Below are 26,803 nucleotides of genomic sequence, written 5' to 3' on the forward strand. Positions count from 1 at the left end.
AAAAGCATTACTCTACATAAATTTTTAACATCCATTAATGCAAGTTTAATTTGCAATAGCACTCCAACATGTAAATAAGGTAAAGTATTTAATAAGAGTTCACATTTCTTGTGATAAAAAGCATTTTAAAAGTATTTCTTGTCAATAAAAGTAATTAATAATACATTATATATATGTTTACCAAATTCAATAAAAGAGTCAAAAGAAGATCAGGTCAAAGGAAGACGAAGCAGGTCAATTTCAAACTCAAGTAGCAAGATATTTGAATATCCATCCAAGATAATTTCAAAATTATGGCAGCAATTTCAGGAGTGATAAAGGCTTAAGCAGGGACACTCCAAAAATTATTATATCTCTTGATAAGCATTATCTTACTTTGACAGTGAAATGTTATAAGAAAATTATATCAGACAATTTTCTTTAGAGCTTTCTTCAACCAAAAGATAATTGTTTCAAGGCAAATCATATATAGACTTAATGAGAATGCTCTTCATACAAAAAGATCCATGTTTTGCATCTTCCTCCTCAAAGGAGAATTTATCAAATAATTCAGATACCATTTCTTATAGATCAGAATTACTTTTTCAAATAAACAAAATGTCACTTAGACTATTCTCAACACATTTTCAGCTGAAAAATGTAAAGAACTTGTAATTATCTATCCAACATCAGAGAAATGTATTTTTGGTTACAAAAATGTGTTAGTTTGGGATAATAATGTTGAATTATTGCATGCCATTCTAACTGTATGAAGTAGAGATTTGAGTAGTCAGACAGCATGTACGCTCTATATATAGTACAGATAATTTCTAGTTATATTATGTTAGACTTTTCCAGGATACTATTAGGCTCCAATTTCTTTTTACAGATAATAATACTTGGCCATACAAAATTCAGCTTATCAATAATTACTTTGAGAGTTGAGGATATTTAAAGAATAAATTAACTAGCTAGATCTATACAATTGAACCCAACAGAACTTGAGTAACTAGTATAGAAAGATTCTGTAATTTGTTTTGGGCCTTCCTATAACTTGTCACAAAACTATTTTAAAAAATCAAAATTCCATAAAATTTATGAAATTCTGCATGACCTGGAGTGCCCGAAGACATGCAAAAAAGCCTCACACCATTTCATTGTTCATTGTTTTTGGCAATGTCCAGCCACTTCTCTCAATGAGTATTTTAACAAGATAAAACACTTTGTATTGATCTTGAGATGCTCTATGACTGTTTGTAATGTAAACTATATCATTATGTAGGACCTAAGATACAATTTATCCCATTCAAAGAGAATGCTGGAGGAAAAAATATAACTATTTTATCCAAACCAATGTATTCAAATCAATGAACCAACAAACATTACCAATTAGCCTGTCTATACTCAAGTGCAATTGCATTTAGATATGAACAGCATAAGTGAATATAGACTGGTGCAATATTCTTGTCTACACCTTGAGTATATTATGTTATACTTCATAATAAACATGGAACTATTTTCTTTCATGTGTAGATTAATGATCAACAACTCCATTCTTGTTCTGGGAAAGACAGTAGATACAATGAAGCTTATTAATACTCTTACTGGTAACATTTCAAATTGATGATAAATGAATGAAAAAACTGAAAATGTTATAAAAAATAGGAAAATTCAAATAAAAGAAAATCTTTTTAATGTTAAATTTTAAATCTGAAAATGTCAGATAAATTTATTAAAATTCTTTTTCAAACTTGTAAATAATAATTAAATATATATCTATATAAATAAAAATGTAAATGTTCGTTTGTTCAAAATCTTAAATCTCCTAAAGTTCTTCACAGATTGCTTTGAAATTTTGACACAATGCTGCATTCAAATACGCATGTGTTTTTATATACCTACTATTATATAGATGTCAAAATTCCCCCCCCCGCTGGGGAGAGAAACAGGATTAAGGCTTACCGTGAAGACCTCGGCTTCTATTATACTATTTTAGATGTAGTTTTTTGTGTTTTTGATTGCGTTTTAATAGGGTACGTCAAGTACACTAAGAATGGATTTTTTTGAAATTTCCCCCACAGGGCAGAGGTTGTTAACACTTCCCCTGCAGGGGAAGTATTAACAATGGAAGTGCTAACAATGGAAGTGCTAACAATGGAAATGTTACGAATGGAAGTGTTAAGAGAAAGCGATGTGCAAGATTTACAGATGCAGATGCAGTTTTTTGCGTTTTTGCGGGAAATCAAACATATTTTTAGATCCATCTAAAAATTTTCTAATTAGTTGGAAACAGGGGGACCTAATTCTTGCATTCTGTGAAACAGGTAAAATTGGCTATAATGTAATAATCTTAATCTTCGCTATCATTACTTTTTGCCCGAGCAATGTCAGGCTTATCTGCTAGTTAAGTAATAATACTGTACTAATATATATATAAAAAAAAACATTCTTACTTGATAAGTTGCAGCATCTAAATTGGATAGTGCTAAAAACAATAGATTATTTTGTATTGTATATAATGCTGCTGGTACAACAAGTTTTAATGTTTCAGCAGGTTTTTTCCAGACTTCTCTGAATAATAATTTAAGTAATTCAGGTACTGACCATCCTAAAATAAAATAAAAAATATGATACAAATTATATAATTTTTATCAATAATCATTATTTTTATTAAAATCAATATTTAATTACAAAATTCATGATATAATTCATAATTCAAATTAATTTTTAAATTAAAAAAATTCAATTCTTATTTATAATTTAGTACTTAAACCACATACCACATTGTGAACATAATGCAATTAAACATGCAATTATCTTAAGAGATTCAGAAATGACGATAACAGTCGAGCTAAGATATCGGGGACCTTTCTGGGGAACCGTTCTAGAATACCTTAGTAATAATACTAATGTTGTAGTTTGAACAACTAGTGTCGCTAAAGATATATATTTCATTTGCCAGCTCATCTACAAAAATAAAGAATTTTAACAATCATATATGTTATTAAACAGTTTCTGATAAACATTGATATAAATTTTATATAATCTTTATGTAGAAAAAATTTTAATCAAACATATTTTAATTTTTCCAATAGTTATAAAAATATTACAAATTATTATAAAATGTTTAAAAACTAGATTATATGATCCTAAATTTAGAAAAGTTACAATTTTAAATTGTAATCTTTTTCAATTAACTAGTGCATAACTAGTGCATTACAAAAATACACTGATTTTAAAAAACCTGAAGTTACCTAACAACTGATGCAAAATAAATATAACTTCCAGCCAGTTTTAACAGCAGTGTGTATTTTTGATATTTTACCAATTTACTGTTTTTAAACCAGATTGATTTGATGTTTTATAGTTTATTTTTTAATGTATAAAAAATAAATTAATGACAGATTATTGATATATAAAAAGCATATATTTACATAAAATGTGTTTGAAGTATTTTGCTGTTAAAATCTGAAGAGAAAAATATATAATAAGCAAATGAAATATGGCATTCATAGATGCTTTATAAAAAAGTTTATGTAAATTATTGAATTAGAACCCAAGTAAATATAGATTTATTGCAATTTAAATAATTTTAAAAACTGAATTTTATTATATTTTTATTTTTAGTAATATTTTTGTGTTGAGACCTTACATTAGACTAATAAACTTAAATTTTTTATAATGAGACTTTACATTTTCACTTTTTGAAAAATTTTTCATTCTGGAAGCATATCAGCTTAATACTTCCAACACTACAATAAATATATACTTTGAATACAGAATATTTTAAAAAGTAAAATTCAATAAATACATAAAGGATTATTATATATATTTATTTTCTTAGCACAATGTCAATTTGCTGATAAATATGTAATAATAGGACTGAAGAGAAGCATTAAGCCCGAAATTCATATCTGTTTACACCAATAAACCAACCTTTTTCCTCTGAAAGTGTTTCCTGTGTGATATGTTCTCAACAGCAACATTGTGCTAAGAAAATACATATAATAGAGAACAACAAGCAACCAAGATTATTATACACTTTACACATTTGACAGTAGCTTGTTTGTTTGATAATATCATTATATATATAATTGAGACGAGTTGATGATGATGATAAATAATCGGCGCAGAACCCAAATGGTTAGGAGTTGAAAAAACTGAAATTTGGTACACAGTTAGGGTACATCATGAGAACGCACACTAAGAAGGAATTTTTCGAAATTCCTCCCCACGGGGGAGAGGGACAAGATTAAGGCTTAACACTTCCATCAACAATGGAAGTGTCAACAATGAAAGTCTTACATAACAATGGAAGTGTTAAGAGAAAGTGACATGCAAGATGCAGATGTAGTTTTTTTCGTTTTTGCGGGAAATCGGACATATTTTTAGACCCATCTAAAAATTCTCTAATTAGTCTGGAAACAGGGGGACCCAATTCTCACATTCTGTGAAAACGGGTAAGGTTGAATATAACATAATAATCTTAATCTTCGTTATCATTACTTTTGCCCGAGCAATGCCAAGCCTACCTGCTAGTTCACTAATAAATTTTTCATACAGTTTTCAGTTTTATGGTAGCTGGAATCATTTTTTTTAGTTTTATTAATTGAGATTTTCTGGAAATAATAATGCAATAGTTTGTAAACTGCAGTAACAATTTGTTATAAAAGGATAATTGGTCTAATTTATAATTATTTCATTAGTCTACTGCAAAATATAAATTCTACATTTGATTGAGTTAACAGAACACAATCACTCAATGGCAGGAATATATCACTTCTCATTATGGATGGATTTAAAAACAAAGTATAAAGGGCATTCAATTAAAAATGGAATATCTGGACTAATTTGACACCTGTGCCATCATGCAAGGTACTATTCTTGTTAAGAATGCAAATCACTTTTCATTACACCAAAAGTGTGGACATCTTAAATGTTATTCAAGACTATGTCAGTCATATGTGTTGGATTTGTGATAGTGTTAGTTTTCATCCAAAGTGTACTGACTGCAGCAAAGTTAAATATCAGTAATGGTTCTGTTTACATGGTCATCAAGCAGCAATAGTACTTACTACAAGATTTGCACTTACCAATCATCTCACCAATGAACACCACTGCCTCATCTCACCAATGAACAAAATCCATGAAAATAGCTACCTGTTTCCCTGAAAATAAGACAGTGTCTTTTATTAATTTTTGCTCCCAAAGATGCGCTAGGTCTTATTTTCAGGGGATGTCTTATTTTTCGTATGGTATGGCAGCTTCTGGCCACCAGGAAGAGCTCACCACAGCACCCTCGTATAGCACAGCAGGGACAGCATACGGTATGGCGACAGGCAATGGGCTTCTTGATGCCTTGCCTGCACATTTGCAAGTGGCAGCTGCAGAAGGGAACATCGGGGTTGGCGGTAGGTGATGGTCTTCATGTCCTGCATGCAGCTGCTCCGCAAAGGACAGTGAAGGTAGGGAACAACAGCGGCAGGCTAAAAGGAATCACAGCTGCATGCACTGGTGTTCTGTTTGGCAGGCATGTTTCCAAAGGAAAACTTTGCTAGGTCTTGTTTCAGAGGAGGCCTTATATTTAGCAATTCAGCAAAACCTCTACTAGGTCTTATTTTCAGGGGATGTCTTATTTTCAGGGAAACATGGTATATCTTTACAACATATGATATTAAAATGCTACTCCACTGAAAGTGTAGTATCTCTTTCACATGTTGTTGGGATGAATCTAGATGCCATCACTTTAAGCCAAAAAGCAAGCAACAAAGTCTTGGATGGATATATCAGGAATCTCTGCCATCTAAGAAATGCAAGATCATTCAGACCAATGCTGAAAAGTTATACTGACATTCTTTTTTGACTGACAAGAACCACTCTTCATCAAGTCTCTTGAAAAGGCCATATCATTAATGCCAAGAACTGCTACATAACTGTAGAAACTGAAGCAAGCTGTAAAACAAAGCAGTCAAGAATGCTCTCCAATGGCATCATTTTACTACATGACAACACATGGTCGCATGAGGCCAACCAACACTATCAAAAAACATTACTAAATTTCAGATGGGAAATTCTGCAACATCTTGCCTGTAGTTCAGACATGTCAGTATCTTATGTTCATGTCTTCAGTCCCTTAACAGAAGTGTTTCATAGAAAAAGTTTTAGTCAGATGACAAAGTTAAAGAAGAATTCAAAGCTCTTATACAAGAGAGTCATTGACCATCTGGTATCCCAGTAAGATAAGTATTTGTGCAATTTTGGTGATCACTTTTAGGCTGCAAAAATAAATGTATAATTAGACCAAGTGTTTAGTTTTTAATTGAATACTGCTTATATTTTAAGTTAAATGCCAATACTACTCTGTATATTATAATAGTAAACAATAAACATTTAACCACCCTACTTAAAAGCCTAAATGGAGTTTAGGCTTTTCAGAAGGGTGGTTAAATGTCATTTAGTCATTTGGAAGAGTACTGAGATCATTAGACCTATGAACAATGTTAATAGCCTAAAACAGTTGGAAATCCTAGAAATTAACACAGCAAATAGAAGCCACTGGTGTGTTAACTATCATGATGAACTATTGTTGGCCACCACATGGAAATCATTATATGAAATGTAGCTTTGTTTAACTTTATGTAATTTTATTTTTAGATTAGTTTTGTTTCAATATCAACATCCAATTTTTGTTTTTTTTTCTTTACCGATTTTCTTATGCTTGAGTATTTGAATATCATGTTCTTTTTATCAAATGTTTTTTTAAACTTTAAATTTTGTATATTCTACTTCATTTTTTGTGTTCTGCAACTGATAATGTGATCCATTAAGCTGAATTGAAAATGTTTTTGTGTACATTAAATTTATTTGTTGAAGTGACATAAAGGTGTTGTTTTTGTTTGTAAATAGTGAAATTTATGATTTCTACTACAAATTGTATTTTCAGTTGGTATTTAAGTGAGTGTTCTTTTTTATTTTAAAGTATTTTGGATATAGCACAAAATTAGTTGCATATAGGAAACATTTTTATTCTTGATCCTTAGAATTAAATTAGATAAATGATATTTATCAGAATAATCCAGTTTATTTAGACTATGAAATTATTTTTTGACTTAAGCTAAGCATCTTTTAAATTAAACATTCTTTGTTAAACCTGCTGAAGTAAAGAAACTTATTAGTGGTGAGGTTATTTCACTCCTAATCTTTTATCTTTTTAATCAAACAAATTATTTTACTAGTCCTGCTCTTTTTGCAAACATTAATTGTAGAATCATCAAAGTATTCTTAAATCAAAGCACGTTAACAAATCCCAATATCATTTTTCCAGGTATGAATGAATGCAGCTCTAACTGAACAAGGAAAGAACATTTCAGTTGCATTAATTTCTGTAATAGCATAAAGTTGAATGTGCTTTTTGATTTCTTATTATAGTTAGGAAAACTGTTGAACAGAATTTAGAACAGTATTAATGAAAACCACAATCTCTATATTTGATTAAAAGTTTAGATTATATCTAGTATTCATGACCTGAAAGAAACCAAGAAAAGTAATTAACACCTGATAGAAATATGATTTAAGTCCTAACATTGCACTGGATTGATTATACAGTTTAGGCATGAGATTCATAGTACTGGAGTAAATGTCAAGGTCTTACATACTTGTTCTTAAATTTCATGGTTTTCCTTTTAGTCAAAAAATGAGTGGTACATCTTTTAATTTGTTCTTTATTCTATCCTACTTTATTTTACTGTGTTTTACAAACCTTAGCAGGATACAGCTAATTTGGTGAATCTTGTATGGCTGTAAAAATATACACTAGCAGGGACCAGTCAACTTAGTGAAGGGAACATACTGTTTGACAAGGTCACTGTGCATTACTAAAAAGGGCTCTTAAACTTTTTAAAACTTCCAGAGTCTCAACCAAGCACATCACCTGGCCAAGATATGTGAAACAATCTGTACAAATAAATATTAATATTAGTAAAAAGAATATTCAGAAAACATATGATGATTAAATAAAGATATAGTTTATTCAATTTTTATTATTAAAAACATTGTAAATATTAATTAGTTTTGGTAACTTTTTTCACAAAGGATTGGGTATACTTGATTCTTCTCAAGTTTCAGTACTGGTTGTATCAAAATGCCATTTGTTTGAGCTTCCAGTGTTAGACTCGGTGCTTATCGGAAAGATTGGTAAAAAGGCAGTTGGACTAGCGTAACCGGTTATGTAACAAAAGAACAAAGCGTGCACAAAGATTACACACAGTCTTGACTCATGGAAGGTCAGCGCTGGAAAAGGGGAGAGTGAAATGAGGTCACCTTCCCCGAGGGGTCAACAACGCCACAAACCTTTTATTACGTCAGAACATCTATAAAACATCGCGATCGTTGATTTCAACATCCAGTAGACATGAATGAAACACCAAAGAAAGCAATATGGTTTTATAATAAGAAACATTATACAAGTATTAAATCCCAAATTGTATAGTTAATTTGCAAGATGATAAAAAAAGTGTTTATTCGAACAACACGGTTTCTCTATGACTGAAAAAAAAAGCGTATAATAAAACCTGATCTTAAGAGAACTGAATTAAAAAAGACTGAATAAAAAAAAATTGATTTAGATATTAAATTGTATTTTGACTGATTGTGGTCTATTGATATGCAACTTGAGCCATATTTGTATAAAATCAGTGATCTCTCTTTTTCTAATTAGAAGGTCTCACTCCTACACCAGAAAATACTTGGCAACTCTGAAATTAAATAATTAATATATTATAAGCAAGCATTTTCATATTTATTATAAAAAGCACTAGTGAATGCTTCACTCTATTTCAAGACAATTTAATAAAGAAGAGAATGCTAATTGAATTATATTGATGTTGTCAGTTCAATCTTTTGAATGTATTTCCATAAATATTTTTTAAATATGACAGACAAGTACTAATCTACTTCAATTCTTTTAAAGGATGGTTGTAAATATTATAGTCAAGTTTAATAGATAAAATAATTTATCTTATCATTACTAGATACATTCTTAATAACCTGATTAAGAAATATTTATAGAATAAACAATTTTTATTAGCATTTCAGTTCATAAAATATGCATTAGATAGTCTACAACTGAGGGACTTATTGGAAAAAACAGTATAGCCTATTAAATTATTACAAAAGTTGCTTTCTAGTCCTTGGTATAATTTAATTAATTAAATTATCAACAAACGTAAAGCCAATAATAGTAAGGGCTTATCACACCAATGATAATGGGCACAAATGCTCATTTGTGCCCATTCAAAGTATCAAAGTAAAAATACTTATGTAGTCATTTTTATTGTACATTCCTTTTTTGCTTTTATTAAATGTTTTTACTTTGATTCCTAGCATTTGTGCCCATTATCATTGGTGTGATAAGCCCTTACGATTATCGGCTTTACGTTTGTTGATAATTTAATTAATTAAAATTGAAGTATAACCTATATTAGGAAGTTTTCAAGAAAAAGGAGGATTAGTGTTTCAATTCACCAGCAATTTAATATGCAACATTTTATTAATGTAGGCATACGACCTATGGAATCTGCAATTGAACCATGAAAGTTTTTTAGAAAACAGGTGAATAATGCTCAAATCCTAATTTGTTAACTCATTTTTTTGTAGATTTGCAGGATACACTGATTTTCCACTAAGCCCCTCAATTGAGATTTTCTTTCAATGTAGACAACTAGAAAAATATTTTTCACCTGAAATGCTTTAACACATTTCTAAATTTATTATACTTAATATTAAAGTCTTGTATCAGTGGTTCTTAACTCATGTTCCACAAAAAATAAAATAAAAATTTTAAAGTTTTTATTGCAAATTTATTGCAAATTTATTCCAATGTACAACAACATATTACTTTATTCAGAGACAGTTCCATGTTTACTATTTTATTCAATACAATAAAATGTATTAGTTTATTGCATTTTTTTTTTTGTTTAATGAGAATAATAAACATGGAATTGCTTATTGATTTTTGAATATACTGATGCTAATGCTCAATATAATAAAAAGTATATGGATATGTTCAATGGCCTCAAAAAGATTGAGAACCACTGCATTACAGTGGAACCTCGCTTAACAAGCATAATTCGTTCCAGAGTCTTACTCGTGATACGAAACACTTGTTAAGCGAAACAATTTTTTCCATAGAAATTAATGTAAAATACAATAATGCATTCCACACTGAAAAAATGCTCAAATGTTTTATGTATAACGTTTATTCAAAAAAAATTGTACAATATACACCGTTAAGGAGCGTGAATCATCACCATCATCTTTTCTTCTAGTGCGAAATGAACCATCCTGGAATGAGAATTCGATTTGCAGAAACAAAAAAAGAAAAAAAATCACAGCTAATATTGATAAACACTCCAAACGATATGGCAAATTCTTGGGTTATGTAAAAGCTATAATTAAATATTAGAAATTAATTAATTTGACTAGAAATAGGCAGTTATGTTTCCATCTCATATTAAATTTAATAATTATAAATAGTTAATTTTTAATTCAAACATTTCTAAAATTTAATTTGGAATCGGTCATTAAATTTAATGACCCAAGAATTTGGCATATTGTTTGGCATGTTTATTATATAACGGTTGATGTTTATAAGTAATATGTGTGAACACAAGTTTGGAAAAATGTGTGATCACAAGCGACACTAAGATGCTAGCGGAACGAGTGCTAAACACAGACTGATGGAGCATGCCACATGCGCACAATTCGGGACGTCCCCTCTCCTCATCGCTCGTTAAGCGAGGCAAATTTTTACCATTTGTTTTACTCATTATGCAAAATACTCGCTATGCGAGGTGCTTGTTAAGCAAGGTTCTACTGTATATTAATATACATTAGTTTTCAATTTTTTAAATATTTTAATTTTACTACTTTTAAATACTTGTTAATTTACATTTGAAGACACCAATAATAAACACAAAAAATTACTTATAATATGGCATCCTTTTTTATTTTTAAATTGCAAAATTACTTAAATTTTCAAACTAATAGTTTATTAAATAATCTGTTTATTATTTATGTAGAAAATTGTAATGTATTATGTTTTGCCTGGGCAATGCCCAGGAAAAACATAATAAGGACAAATATAAAAACTAAAACCATGTTAAAAGTTTGGGTATTTAGGCCAACTCAAATCAACAGCATTATTTTGGCAAAGCTTCCAAATCCAGAAGACCCTATACTCTTTGAAACCATCACTAAACATGCAATTCACGTACCATACAGTATCATCAATTATTACACGATGCTTATTTAAGTAAGCATTGTGTAATAATGATTTTTGTTAGCCGTTTTGTTCTATATCATTTTTACCCAATTACATCTATTTTTATATAGACGAAAACATTAGTAAATTTTTCTTTTCACAGTGCTGGTGTTGGTTTTGTGCATTGTGTGCTTACTTAAATAATCTTAAACTTATCAGAAATTTTTTTATCACATAATGTCAATGGTGAAATCAGGACAAAGAGGTGGGGTATCCAGGTTTTATAAGCTGTATTTTCTACAGAATTCTAGAGAGTAACTCTGAAAAATTTCTGAAAAATAAACACATTGTTTTATATAAATAGATTAATTTTATTGAATCAGAATATTAAATTTTGTCAAATTATACTATAGTCACCACTACAATGTCATCTAAACATATTTTCATAAAATCAGTTTTGAAAATTAATTATTATTAAATAGAAATCTGCCATAAAAATTTCTTATTAAATAGTTTCAAACTAGAATTTTACATTTGCTAGCTTACATAACTCAAAATATTATTTGATCTTTCTCAAGTCATAAATCAAACATGCAATTTTTATGAAAGCAAAAAAATTAAATGATTATCCAAAAACACTTTTAAATATTTTAAAGTCAAACTGTAATCATTTAAATGGTATATCTGAAGAATAAATATTTAAAACGTGCCTTCCTTTTTTAAAAGTATACATTCTTCAGATATGCTTAAAATAACTTGTGTTTTATTGATGAATATTTCATAACAACATCTTAAGAATCAACTATAAAATTTAATATTTATATTTAGAAAATTTTACAATATACGAAATCAAAACGTTGTTCATTTTGTAATTGTTCACTCTTCGTTATAAAATATACGTTTGACGATATATTTATAAATGGTGTATTTGAAGACAAGAGAAAACAAATTATAAACATTTTAACACGCTTATCTTTTCACTTTTCATTGTTTTAAGGTGTTTTATATCAACAGTGGATAATACTAACAAATAATTATTTCATTTTTATAGATTTTCTTCTGTTAATAAGAAATTCAAAAGTTACCTTTTTGAATTATATATCCTGAATACGAAAGACATTATTTAATTTTATATACTATAGATTATATTGAAACTCTCAAGTGTTAAAATATGTTAAATCTTTTGGCCTTTTAAAGTATACATTACTACCGTTTCTGTAACAGTTGCTATAGCAACAGCATCGTTGATAATATCTAACATCCCCCTGCATTTTTTTTTCTTTTTTTTTTTTTTTTTACTTTTAAAGTTAATAATATTTATTTATTTAAAATTTAAATATTTGTAAAATAACATTAGTGCAATCCTCAAAATAAATAATTTATGACACAAATTTCGATTCTTTTTCATTTTTAAACATTAGTCAATTTCACATTAAAAAAAATAAAAAATTAAAAAAGAAATTTTTTTAATGTTTATCGTTCTGCTCTACGGGTACTTTTTTAAAACTCTTTCCGTCCTGTGGACACTAAGAGGGTCTCTCATAGCAAGCCCATTATGGGTTCAGACAGGCCCACAATGGGGAAGTCGGGTGGTGAGGGTCGGGGACCGACATATCCGATCGAATCACTTCCCCGAAAAATTCCTGGGGAGCATACCTATATTATTAGAAGTCCGAAACAAGAACTTATTGGAAAATAAATAAATTTTCACTAGACTTCATATGTAAATTTTTCGCAATTAATAAGGAGAAAACTCTATGTAAGTTAGTTCAAATATACATAAACGTCGTATCTGATACCCAATTCGATAAGTATACTCATTCTACTAAAATAGCTTTAAATATAGCAATTTTTAAACATTAATTTTGATTGTTTCCGTTAATCTGAACTATTCACCGGAAAATAAAGCAGAGGTAAAAACTCTCACGTGGAAAGGAAGAAAAGGTTTAATTCACGCTTTCAAATCATATCGCCGCTGGATGGTCGAGGCGATTAATACGCTCCTACTGTTCTGGGAACGAGTCCGGGTGGTCGAAAAATCCAAGAGCTTTTCGAGAGATAGTCTCTCTCGGATATGTCGGTTCCCCGTCCTTTATCATTTGGTCGCTTCCTTTTTTTGCCTGGTGTTTAACTAGGCCCACAATGAGGCAACAGGCTTGAAAAAAGTCCCTCTTACTCAAAGCGACCTACAGCCCAGTTGTTATCAGTTATTTTCAAGTTAGAAGTTTCAAAATGCATATCGTAACGGTCCGAATGTCAGTTTGCATGGGTCATGTCCCCAGTAAACACCTAGGACTATATAGTTATAGATTAAACGGCTCAAAATTAAAATTCTTTATACTTCGTATAACCCAGATGGTTAATGGGGTGGATTTACAATTATGGATTACAGGCTTATAATTTAGTGATTGTAATGGCTGAAGAGGGACAGCTTGTCAGCCCGAAATGCATACTGTGGTTACAAAAAAGTACTTAATGTTCATCAGTCTCTGAGTGAGTTCTCGATAGTGTGTGATAAGTTCTAAAAAGAGCTATTTATAGTGCTTGGATAATTAATCTATATATATAATCGAGACGAGTTGATAATAATAATAATAATAATAATAATCAGCGCAGAGCCCAAACGGTTAGGAGTTGAAAGTTGAAATTTGTTGAAAGTTGAAATTTGTTGAAAGTTAGGGTACATCACGAAAACGCACACTAAGAAGGGATTTTTCGAAATTCTTCTCCACGGGGGAGAGGGACAGGATTAAAGCTTCTATATACATTATCGAGACGTGCCTAAACGGTTAGGAGTTGAAAGTTGAAATTTGGTACGCAGTTAGGGTACGTCACGAGAACGCACACTAAGAAGGGATTTTTCGAAATTTCTCCCCACGGGGGAGAGGGACAGGATTAAGTCTTAACACTTCCATCAACAATGGAAGTGTTAAAACTGTTATGTTAGCTAAAAAAGGCGAAAATTTTCTAGTTCAGGCTGATGACTGGCAACTGCTTCTAAAGACAGATTCTTAGCCCGAAAGGCAGCATAATTATATATATACTATTAAATAAATAAAATTGGAATATTTGATCCAATATGCTAATTATAAATAAAATAATATTAAAATTCAAATTTAACAATTAAAATATTTATTTAATACACGCATTTAAACTTCTCCCCCTGTAAAAAATATGCATCGTATATTTATATAGAATATAATTTTACTATTGTACAGTTTGTATATCACAGTTCTTACATTATAAAATATTTATTTATTACCATAGAAGAAACGAACGATTACAATAGCAGAATTAAAACAGTTGTCCTGAATTTTTTTATGAAGTCACACTAAGGAAATTTTGGAACACATTCATTGCACAACTATAGATCCAAATTTAGAATGCATCGTAAAGAGAGTATCAACTAGAATCACGCTTAAATAAGACGTTTAAATTTTCTAAAACATTCTTATCTACTTTCGATTTTAAAAAGATTACTTTTAATTTATCAGCTATAACTTCCCTTTCCTTCACAATTACTTTATTAAAGTTTTATTTAATATTTTTATTTATAAACTAAATCGATAAAAACAACAAATTACTCTTTATTCTATTAAAAATATATTTTAGAAATAAAAATATTGTCATTATAAATATCCTGTATTATGTATTTTTAATTATTAACGTTAATATATTTACGAAAAATTTATCTCGAAGTATTTTCTGAACGTATTATGAGCATAAATTGTATATAATTAATAATTCAAAATTATGATATAAATATTGTTGTGTCTCTGCTTATTAAATTCGCGAAAAAATTTAGTTTACTGAAAATATTTATATAAAGAAAGAAAGATTATTATTTTTAATTAATACTATCAAAATTTAAGGAATTTCAATATAATTAAAATTTCCATTGTTTTAACTCAGGAATAGATGACAGGAAATGAAATATTTCCTTTTTTTTTTCTCAGCATCATTTGATATCGCGAAAATTTCTTGTATTATCTAAAAAATTTAAATTGCCTAAAACAATTAATATTTTTCTTATTCTGAAATTTAATTATATATATTTTTTAATAATAAAAGACTTTTTTAAATATAAAAAATCGTTATTTAATATATTTTTACTAATTAAATATACAATTTTTAAACCGAAATATTAATATTTATAACATTTTCTAATGCGTTTTTATAGATATTTATGATTTTAATTGTAAGTAAGTCATAAGTCTGCCTGGCTTTCGGCCAGAAGAAGGCGTTGGCCATTCTTAGTTGTATAGTTAAGTGCTGTGGAGTACGCTTCTTGGCATCTCGAGCGGGAAAGCACGTTTTATACAGTAAAATGGCTGCGAGTTTCGATCCATACGATAAAAACAGGTAAGTACAGATCGAAACTCGAAAATAACTCGCTACTTTAATAATATGCGTAAACATGAAATACTGTTACGTCTGTGTTGTTTACTAGGCTTAGCATTAAGCCTAAATCCAGTTATTTTAGATTTAAGCTTTTTTTTTTTTTTCTCGATTTAATTTTAAGTAACTAATTAGATAAACGTTATATATGAAAACTTACATTTGCTTGCAATTATCTGATTTCGAAGATCATAGTCAGTTCAGTTGGAAATAATCTTGTATCACGCTACATGATTAAAAACTATAACGATAATGTAGCAGTCATTAAAAATTGCTATTGTTTAAAAAACCACAAATTTTATATGCAAACTACGATAGTGGTCCTAAGAATAGTTTGCCTGATTTTTGTTTGAATTTTTTTTAAAAAAAAAGGATGATTATGAGAGATTATATACATATATAATAATTTCAGTTTTATTTTTAATAACTTTAAAAAAAGAACACAATTAATTGTTTTATAAAATAATTCAGTAATTGTGTTCCTTTTAGAAGTCAGACATACACGGGCTGTTTCTTTTTTAGCCTCCGATGATCCATAAAACAAAGACAAATGTAAATTACAAAATGAATTTATTACCAAAAGTTAGGTACAAATATGGTTACTTTTTGACATAATCACCATGAAGATTGAAGCATTTGTCATATCTGTGGATGAACTTTTCCATTCCCTCTTTGTAGAATGTTAATGCCAATGACTGAAGATAGGCCCTAACATTGTTTTGAAGATTGTTATTAGTCTCTAACCTATGCCCTCTTAGCCATGTTTTCAGTTTGGGAAAGAGGTGGAAGTCACTTGGCACTAAATCGGGGCTTTATGCTGGGTGTTTAAAGGTGATGAAGACTTCAACTCAGCTTGGAATTTAATGTGTGAAGACTTCCACCTCTTTCCCGAACTAAAAATGTGGCTAGGAAGGCAGAGGTTCTAGACTAATGATCTTCAAAACAATGTTAGGGCCTGTCTTGAGTCATTGGCGGTAACATTATACAAAGAGGGAATTTCAAAGCTCGTCCACAGATAGACAAATGCTTCAATCTTCGTGGTGATTATGTCGATAAGTAACCATGTTTGAACCTAACTTTTGGTAATAAATTCATTTTGTTATTTACATTTTTCTTTGTTTTATGGACCATTGAAAGTTGAAAAAAACAGCCCTTGTATTTACAATTGTTTTTAAACTTCAGTATATTTTTTGAAGAACAATTGCAATATTCCAACTTTTGAATTATGATTTTACAATTAAATCAATTTTTCTTAATCAAATGTTATATATTTATATATAATTTCAATGTTTTTTTAATTTCTGAATATTGTGTTGTGCTGCAAATATTTTTCTATTACTGTGTTCAATGCAATTTCATTAACTTCTTACGTATTTTTCAACAGGATGACGTTTTTATAAAAAGACATTATGATCCGTATTGTGTTTAAATTGTGTTAAATGTAATGCTGTCTTTTCTTAGATAACTCTGGATAAATCATATTCAGAATTATATATATAACAACTTAACCAATCAGATAACTGCGGGAAGTTTAAATTCGATTTATGTCGATAGATGGCCTTCTAAAATTTCATATTAAATTTAATTTTCTCTTTTTTATTGTAATTTCTCGAGAATTGAAGAATGTTCCAAAACATAGTTGGAACACTACACTCATGACACCTTATAAATTTGCAGCCGTGTTTATTCGGTACAAACGAACGTTTTCGGTCGTGTTTAACGACCTTCTTCAGGAAATATCCAAAAAAATTCGAACACAACGAAGTTCGTTTTGCAGATTTTCGTTGTGTTCGAATTTTTTTGGATATTTCCTGAAGAAGGTCGTTAAACACGACCGAAAACGTTCGTTTGTACCGAATAAACACGGCTGCAAATTTATAAGGTGTCATGAGTGTAGTGTTTTAATAAGATATGCAGTCTACGATGAGTTAAACATAGTTGGAGAATCCATCCAACTACTCATGAAAATTCTACAACTTCACAAAATGCTCCAGGTATTTTACAGTAATTTTTTAATGGATATACCTGTCCTTCGCCAGTGTCATGTGATCGCCCAGGACAGAAATTTCTGTCATTTGCTGCCGACGGGTTAAACTGTTGACCACTGACCACTGTTATTGATGTAGATTGCATATATCCAAAATTATATTTTGAACATTCCTTTAATAGAACCTATTCACAAACAACTTGATTAATAATACAATTCTCGTTTTGTTTGGTGTCACGACTTGGTGAATTTATAGACACTTGGCAAATTCGTCTATTTAATCCATAATCTTTACAGAGATGTGTTTCGGGCTTTCGCCCCTATTCAGTCTGTTACGTAATATACATATGTTGTATCTGTCCTACGTCTGCACTACGTCTTCCCACTTACTTTCCCCTCCCTGCTAACTTGACTGCTTCCCCTGCATGTCTCACAGCATGTAACTTCTTCCCAGAATGCTGCACACAGCCATGCCTACAACTGTATAAATATACTTTTTAAGATATTCTATTTAATAGTTGTAACCAGCTTTTATGAATTTCTATGCTTAGGTTCTTGTTAATATTATTTTTGTCTGTAGTAATTTCGTAGCTTTCTTTAAATTTTCTTTTGTACCAATTTTTTTCTTTGTGTACTATTTTAACATCAGTTTTATCTATGCTGCAGTTATGAGTTGTGCAATGTTAGAATAAACTCTGTTTTTTACGATTATATTTTAAATCTGCAATGTGTTGTTTTAATCTTGCTTTCAATCTTCTTTTTGTTTCTCCAGTGTGTTGTTTTGGTGGTTCACGTGTGCAAGGTATTTTGTAAACGACATCAGTAGTGTTGTATTTATCTGGTTGTTTATTTACGCCAGGTTTAGTCTGCCGGATTTTTTTTTGTAAGTTTCTATAAGTTAGTGCCAGTTTTATTTTTATTTTATCAAAACTTTTATTTATCTGTTCGAAGAAGCCACGAATGTAGGGGAAGGATATGTATCTTAATTTGCTTTTATCTTTGTTTTGTTCATTTTCTAGTCTTTTATTGTAGATTTTACTTTTCCAGTTATTTGTTATTCGTTGTGGGTAGCCGTTTATTAGAAATTTAGTTTGTAGTTCGTTAAGATGTTTTTTTCTTCTTCTGTAGTGAGCTTGTTCTGTTCACAATTTTTTTTATACTCCATGTAGAATATGTTTTCTTTTATATACGGTAGGATGTTTGAATTGTAGCTTATCACCTTCCTGATCTTGCATGGTTTAGTATATGGCTCAAATTCAATTCTCTTTGCTTTTCAGGTTAATTTAATGTCTAGGTAATTTATTTCTGTGTTTGTCTCCTTCTCAACTTTAAATTTAATATTATCATTTAATTTATTTTTTCTCCTATTTCTTCTAGTTTTATTATTTCTTGGCCGTATAGTATAATTATGTCATCCACACATCGTTTATAAAACTTTATGCCTGTAATTTCATTGATTGATTGATCTATATCTATTGTAACAAGTTCTGCTATTTTTGGGCCTACGACTGATCTCATGCTTATGCCTGTTTTTTGTGTGTAGAACTTATTCTTAACTTCAAAATAATTACTCCTATATACGAATTCTATTAAATCAATTTCTTCTTTTGCTTCAATTTCTTTTAGCATACTTTCTATTAGGTTCCAGGTTATCGAAGGGTACATATTTATTATATCTAGGCTTGCAAGTTTATAATTTTTGTTTATTTTTATATTTTTCATGTTGTGTATAAGTTCATCTGTATACTTGATGGAGTATTCTGAATTTTTATACATTTTTAATTTCTGTTTTAAGTATTTTTCTAAATTATATAAGACTGAATTTTTGAAGTCGATGATTGGTCTTATTTGCTCGCCTGGTTTATGTGTTTTTAGTTGTATGTTTAACTGATATTTTCATTTGTTAAAATACACTGTTTTTCTTCTTTCTTTATATTGTTTAATTTAACTTGCTTATTTATTCGTTTCTTGAGTTCAACATAAATAACTTCTTTTGAATCTATTGGTAGTTCTTTAAAAGACCCATTATTAACTATTTCTAATTTTTTGGTTTGGATCCACTCTTGTTTCACTATAATAATCTGTTTTGATTTATCTGCTTTTATGATATCCATGTCATTTGCTTCAAAGTAGGTTTTTAATTTTTCTATTCTATCTCTATATTTGATGTACAATTCTTACGTGTGTCAAATTTTTTGGGGTGGTCTCTCTAGATAAATTGAACTCTGTCTTTTGCCACTGAGCTACCCCATTGTGGACCCAGCCAAATCTATAATGTGCTTACTGAAAGAAAGGTCTCCTTAGTGCCCACAGGACAGAAAGAGTTTATAAATAGGCACTTTCAGGTTTCTACAATTCAACTTCAGAGACAACAATGAAAATAAAAAGCAGTTTTGGAAGAATAAATTGATGCAGGAGTATAAACCACACTTGTACCCAGCAGAATTCAACAAATAAAAAACTTAAACCAACACCTTAATGTTCGCTGAGAGATTTATTAATGTAACGAACGTTTTCGATCTAATCGATAGATCATCTTCAGGTTAAAAAGAATATTTCTTAAATGGAACATCAATTTCAAAATTTAAAAATATAACCAGTAACATTAATAAAAAAGTAATAATTGTAAAAGATACAACAAATGTAAGATAAAAAACGTTCTACTCGTACACATATATAATATTATCTATCCTAACCAGAAATAATTCACCATTAAAATATACTAGAGCTCACGTGCCTCTTATAAGTTTTTAACGGCATATTTCCAAGCCGAAGGAAGACCCTTTGCGTCCCTTGCGTTAATACATTTAAATTTTAAATGTATTAACGCAAGCAACGTATTTTTAAATTTTGAAATCGATGTTCCATTTAAGAAATATTCTTTTTAACCTGAAGATGATCTATCGATTAGATCGAAAACGTTCGTTACATTAATAAATCTCTCAGCGAACATTAAGGTGTTGGTTTAAGTTTTTTATTTGATGCAGGAATTTTTTTTATATATATATATATATAATAATTCTAAAAAGTAATTAGAACGCCTGGAACATTAAGAATTTTAATTTGGTAATTTTTTTAGTTGATAAACATTTTCAAAACTAAGCTCAAAGCTCTATCCTTAGAGCTAAGCATATTAAAATGAATGGCATAGACTGGTTAGAAGTATGAGGAAGAGTCATGGAGATGATTATGTTTCCTGTTTAATAGTTTGGTGGAAAGCAAAGACTATACAGGAAATACAAATGGTTATTTTTATGTAATGCACTTTATAACAAACTGATATAATGATTAAAATTTAATGGATACTAGAAAGAATTTGATTGAAAAATAATATTTATCAATAAATTATAAGCTTATTCAACTTGTTTTGTCTATTTAAAATGTTTAGGATTTATTGTAAAATCATAAACATTTTTACAATTATATATTTGATAAAAATCGTATTATGCATCAATCGTAGATTATTTCATTGTTGCAGTCAAAACCAGTTTTTAGTTAGGACGTGTTTTAACTAGTTGAAACTAGTTTATACTGGATGTCTTTGTTACATCTCGAATTTCCTAGTTATAACTAGAATTTACTGCTGTACATGTTTGGATTTTAGATAAAACTAGTTTTAACTTTGAACGTTAGTTAAAAATAATTTTAGCTACATAAATATGTTTGGGGTAAATAAATAAAGTGATGATTGGGATTAAAAAATTTATATTATTTAATACAATATTTATTGAAAATATTGGTTACGCATCTGTGTTATTAACATTAATTAAAGCGATACGAAATTAATCATACACTATAGGAACATTTTTGAAGAAAATCAGAGCCATGTTGGCAATATTAACACTAAAGCAACATCAGTAATATTAATTAAAGTCATACGAAAATAATCCTTCAATAAAGGAACATAAATATAACAGAGAGAGAAAGTATGACAATTCGTCAAAAAATTACCTCCTCCCTCCAAGATTTTTACATTTTTGGACTTGGGACCCTGAAACATCAAGAAATGCAAAAAAATTAAGAGGTTTTTACTTTCCTGGCTGTTATGTATATGTTGCAGTCAAAACCAGTTTTTAGTTAGGATGCATTTTAACTAGTTTATACTGGATGTCTTTGTTATAACTAGAATTTACTGCTAGTCAAAAACGAATTTGAGTTAAAACTAGTTTTAACTAGACAAAACGGGTTTTAACAAAGACATCCAGTATAAACTAGTTTCAGCTAGTTAAAACACATCCTAACTAAAAACTGGTTTTGACTGCAACATCATTACTAAAGTTTTGGTTATTTATAATGAATAGGCCTAGTTCAGTATTTCTCAAAGTGGGCGATAACACCCCCTTGTGGGTGGTGAGTAAATCTAGGGGGGCGCTGGAGGCAGGGTACTGAACGGTGACCAAAGGCAAAAGTTGGGGTCACTGACAGCCGTTCCCTTTCCTCTGTTAAACGGATAAGAGGAAACATTGCGTTTAATGGTTTCCAGATGTTGAGAACAATGTACGGTAAGGGCACAAAGTGTGAGATTCATAGAAAAGTTTTCCTAAGAATATTTCCAATCCTTTCTCACACCAGAGAGAATGAGTTAGGGGGCGTTGGGTATAACTTTATGGAACAAAGTGGGTGGTGGATCGAGAAAGTTTGAGAATCACTGGCCTAGTTCATAATTAATATTGGTGAATAATATATTCATAATGAATATAATGTCTTTGGTTTGGACAATGTAATCTTTTGGGTCTTTGGACAATTTCAATATTGTTGACAGTTAAAAATTATTTATTTGAAAATTAAATAGGATAGAATACATTATTCTTATTTAAATATTAGTACTTGTTATTCCTATAAGAACTACAATTTTACAAATATCCACTCAAAAACCATTTAATGCAGTAATATTTCTTTATTTTAACAATTTAGATTGTCTCAAGTGCTCTTCTTCAGGAAAAATAATGTTCTAAAAGAACAAATGCCTAACAGTTTTCTAGAATGTATCAGGTCAGTCCATGAGTTCATGAAATGCTTTTGATATATATATATCAAAATTTGTTCTATATATATTTTTGTGTATAATGTTAGTTTTCTTGAAGAAATTGTTTAAGATGATTGAAAATGTTACAATAAAGAAATATTACTGCATTAAATTGTGTTTAGAGTGGGTGTTTGTAAATATTAGTAAGTAACCAAAAATGTCCATGCCATTTCTAAAAGTCTTTCACTAATTTGTAAGTGTTAATTATTCCCAAAATACATTTGGCTTGTAATACAGACAAATAGTGCAATTCTTTTATATCTGAAATTAATCTATTTCATTAGTCATCATAATAATTATAATAATAGTATTTTGTTTTTTCTGCTATACAAAAGGCGTTTAGATGTTGAATAAATCATCATAATATAACTACTGGTTACCTATTTCATGCCAAATGAATTCCAGGATTATCAACATTTATAAGATACAATTAAATATGGTTTGCATATTTTTTAAATGGTCCAATATCAGATGTTTAACAACTAAAACTTAAGTGATATGACATAACAGTTTAGATTTAAATCTAGAATAGGAAATAATTATAGCAAAAACATCTTCCAAGGATGTTTATAAAATGAAACATCATCATATTTGATTTAATACTAGTAAATTATAATAATGAAATTAAGTATTTAAAGTACAAGTAGTTAGTAAATTACACATAAGTTACAAATACCAATCTATATTAATTTCACTTAAATTTCTTCTGGTATATACATTTATTGCCATAAAAATTAACACACCAAGAAGTTGTTGTATCACTGTGAAACTTGGCATGCAGATAAGTTGCAAGCAGATATGGAAGTGATTAGAGTTATAGTGTGATGGCTCATTGCACAATGCCAGCAGAGGGCATTAAAGTGTATCCCCCTTGGTCTATAAAAAAAAGCATGCCAAGGCATCTTATCTGTATTTTACCTGTTGCAGAGGGACACTGTTTCACTTGAGATACCTTTGTCTCAAATCAAAGACTATATGAACAACTAACTGAGTTTGAAAGAGGAAGGATCATTAGGTTGAGAGAATCTGGATGGTCATCTTGCAGAGTAGCCCACCACCTAGGCTCACACCAAGAAGGCATTGTCAGAATTGAACAAAATCTGACAATATTGTGGGATGGGACTAATGGACGAGAGAGCTCACACACATGGTACCCAGGCTTAGAATACTATCAGCAGACCACTAGCTGAGAGGACCACTGGTACTCCAACAAGTACACACACAACCTACTGTATTGTTGTCCATCATCTGGTCACAGGTACCACCATTATTAGAGGCCCCTGTGACTGTCCATACCATTTTTGAGGTGCTTGGATTAGGAACATTTGGTATTGCAGCGGCAATTACATTGTTGCTATTGATAGCCACTGACTGTCTGCGTGGGGTGGTGTTTCTCCCAATGGGATTGAACTGAAACGGAATGGAACTGGATCATCTACAGTGACAAATCGGATTCAGTTTGGGTACTGATGACAACCATGTTCAAGTTTGGAGGCATTCACCATGGGGCCTGTCCAGTGCTTTCAAAAAATAATGAAATTCTTAAAATTCAATTATTTAATACAATCATTGCCATTTTTAGGCAATGATTGTATTAAATAATTGCTTACACTTTGGCACAACACACTACTCCCCCACAGTAATGGAGGGCTTCCAAAAGCATTGGGACAATCACTGGAGGCAGTCCTGTGACTTATCAAGAGTGTCACAGGACTGCCTCTACCACATTGTCACATTTCCCTGGCCTGTCCAAGAATCAGGGAATCAGTGGCAAAGCAGGTCCCCTGATTTGCCATTGATTTAACATGTCTGGGATCACCTGAGATGCCAAGTTGGACAGCATAGGAGTTTGGATAAATTAGAGGACCTCTTGCAGCAACTGTGGATTGAGATGATACAGAACACCATATGGCACCTGTATGCCTTTATGATTGCTAGTATCACATTGTGTATTTAAGCTAGAGGTGGCTCAACAGGGTACAAGTACCTCCTTTCATCTGTAGTGTTTCCTGCAACAAATGATCCTTTTGCTTTCATTTTGTAATCATTTACTTATATCACTGTTACACTCACACAGGTACAATTTTGTTCAATTCTGACAATTCCTTCTTGGTGTGCTAATTTTTATGATAGTGATTGTAATTAAATAATTGAATTTTAAGAATTTCATTATTTTTTGAAAGCAAACACTTTAAAGATTTCTCTTTGATAGAATTTTTTAAAAAGCGTAAATTAGTACAGAAATACCTCTGTTTTCATTTACTTCGGTTATCATCGGTTTTGGTTTTTGTTGATTTTTTTGCGAAAAATTTGTATCTGTTTTCGTTGGTTGCCTTGGATTTCATCAGTATGGCATTGTTTCTCATTGTATGAACATTATCCTGCACATCCAGCCAAACAATGGCCATATTCAAAATCTCAGCATGCAGTCAGCACCTTTGTTCAAAATTTTAGATGACTTCCGGTGCTGCCAGCATGCTTCCAAAAAACTGCAAATGTCTTTTTCAGTGCTCAATACACCAGCAAACAAGAAGGCAGCCACCATGAGGCTCGTAAGAGCTCTATTTTGCATTGACAATTTTGAATGTATTTGTTGATGAATAAACCCTGAATAAATTAATATTCTGTTAGTATATTAATTAATAGAATATTGTAATATACTAGTATATTTACATAAGATATCACATAATTTGTTTTAGTTGTTAATTAAAGTGTAATCTTAGAATTGATTTAATTATTTAAAACTCCTATGAAAATTTAAAAAATATTCATCCTTATTTCTCTTTTCAAAATATTCATTAAGCTGTTTTCATTAAGTTCAAAAATAAATTTAATGTAATGTGGCAGTCCACATCATTTGCCATTTTTATTGTTTTTCTCTCCCGAAATTCCCAGCTGTCAGCATTTGTGTTCTCTAGAAAATGCCAGCAGTTGCATCACTTCTGGCATCATCTCACTAGATTGATGCTGAGATTTTGAATACACCCAATTCCATTGCTTTCCTTTCCTTTTAGTTCCATTGTGGGAAATGCCATGTTAAATGTTTATTTATTCTTTACATTAGTCTTTTATATTCATTTTATATTAATTTCTTATTGTTTTTAATATTAAACACTATATTTATTCTCTATAAAATGTGTTTTTGGAATGTCTAGAATGAATTAATTGGATTTACATTGATTTATATAGAAATAATTGCCTCTGTTTTTGTCAATTTCAGATTTCACTGATTCTTTTCAGACAAATTATTGACAAAAACCGAGGTATCACTATATATGACACAGTGAACAATGTTATGAACTTTTTACATTAAAGAATACTTTTGCTTGTTTTATTTTTAGTGTTCTTCAGTTCAAGCCATTTGAACGAAACAAAATACATATCAATTTAGTTAAATTTAAAAAATTAATTTTTTGATGTAATCAAAAATTTACTCCCTTGTATAGCATCCAAATGTCATGTCTAAAGATGGGCAGTAGTTAACTATTAATGTAATTAATCTACATGGTTAACTATTAGTTATAGTTTCTGTTGCAATTTGAAAATTAAACCAACAGTTAATTACATGTTTGGTTTCAACTACAGTTGAACCTGTCTGTCTTGAATTTCACAGGAATGAGAAAAACTTTGACATAGGCATGTTTCAAGATAGAGGTTTCTATACAGTAAACTGTGATAGGTTTGTTTGGAGGTATTTTGTCAATACAATAGCAAGTACAATAATACCTATATTAAATAATATTAAATGACTGATAACAATATTCATCATTACAATAAGTGGCACCTATTGTATTTTCTAGCATTTATATTAATATATTTTGAAATATAGTAGAATCCATTTATTGCAATTAGATAGTTATTAGTTATGTAATATTATATGAATTGGCATGTCTCAAAACATGGAAGTTAAAATATACTTATGCATTGATTTATTGTAATCAGAGTTTTGGTTATAGTTAGCATTATTTTTAGCTAGATAAGCATTTTAAGCTATATGCCTATTCATGCCATCAGTTTCAACATATGGCTGATGCAAGAATAACTAATAATAATTGCATGTTATAAATCTTAACTAGTACTTTAAATTGCTGGCATATGTTACTTCAGTTATATACTGGATGAATTACTATTAAAGTTTATTATTATTAAAGTT

At 29.9% G+C, this 26,803-nt stretch overlaps 2 protein-coding genes across 3 annotated transcripts in view; one reads left to right on the forward strand and one right to left on the reverse strand.

The window, feature by feature from the left end:
- Positions 1 to 12,482, reverse strand: part of LOC136985322 (UDP-N-acetylglucosamine transporter-like) — a 31,033-nt gene extending 18,551 nt beyond the window's left edge. For both annotated transcript variants that reach the window (XM_067282583.1, XM_067282584.1), the window contains exons 1-3: positions 12,325 to 12,482; positions 2,760 to 2,946; positions 2,433 to 2,587 (exon numbers count right to left, since the gene is read on the reverse strand). In XM_067282583.1, coding sequence (XP_067138684.1) covers positions 2,433 to 2,587; positions 2,760 to 2,946 — 342 coding nt within the window. In that variant the 5' untranslated portion in view covers positions 12,325 to 12,482. The remainder of the gene's footprint in view (positions 1 to 2,432; positions 2,588 to 2,759; positions 2,947 to 12,324) is intronic.
- Positions 12,483 to 15,449: 2,967 nt separating this feature from the next.
- Crk (Crk proto-oncogene, adaptor protein) overlaps positions 15,450 to 26,803 on the forward strand; it is a 34,718-nt gene continuing 23,364 nt past the window's right edge. Inside the window, exon 1 of the mRNA XM_067282585.1 lies at positions 15,450 to 15,601. Coding sequence (XP_067138686.1) covers positions 15,567 to 15,601 — 35 coding nt within the window. The 5' untranslated portion in view covers positions 15,450 to 15,566. The remainder of the gene's footprint in view (positions 15,602 to 26,803) is intronic.

The sequence above is a fragment of the Centruroides vittatus genome, unplaced genomic scaffold (genome assembly GCF_030686945.1).
Source record: "Centruroides vittatus isolate TY-2023 unplaced genomic scaffold, ASM3068694v2 contig_958, whole genome shotgun sequence".
NCBI classification, from domain to species: Eukaryota; Metazoa; Arthropoda; class Arachnida; order Scorpiones; family Buthidae; genus Centruroides; species Centruroides vittatus.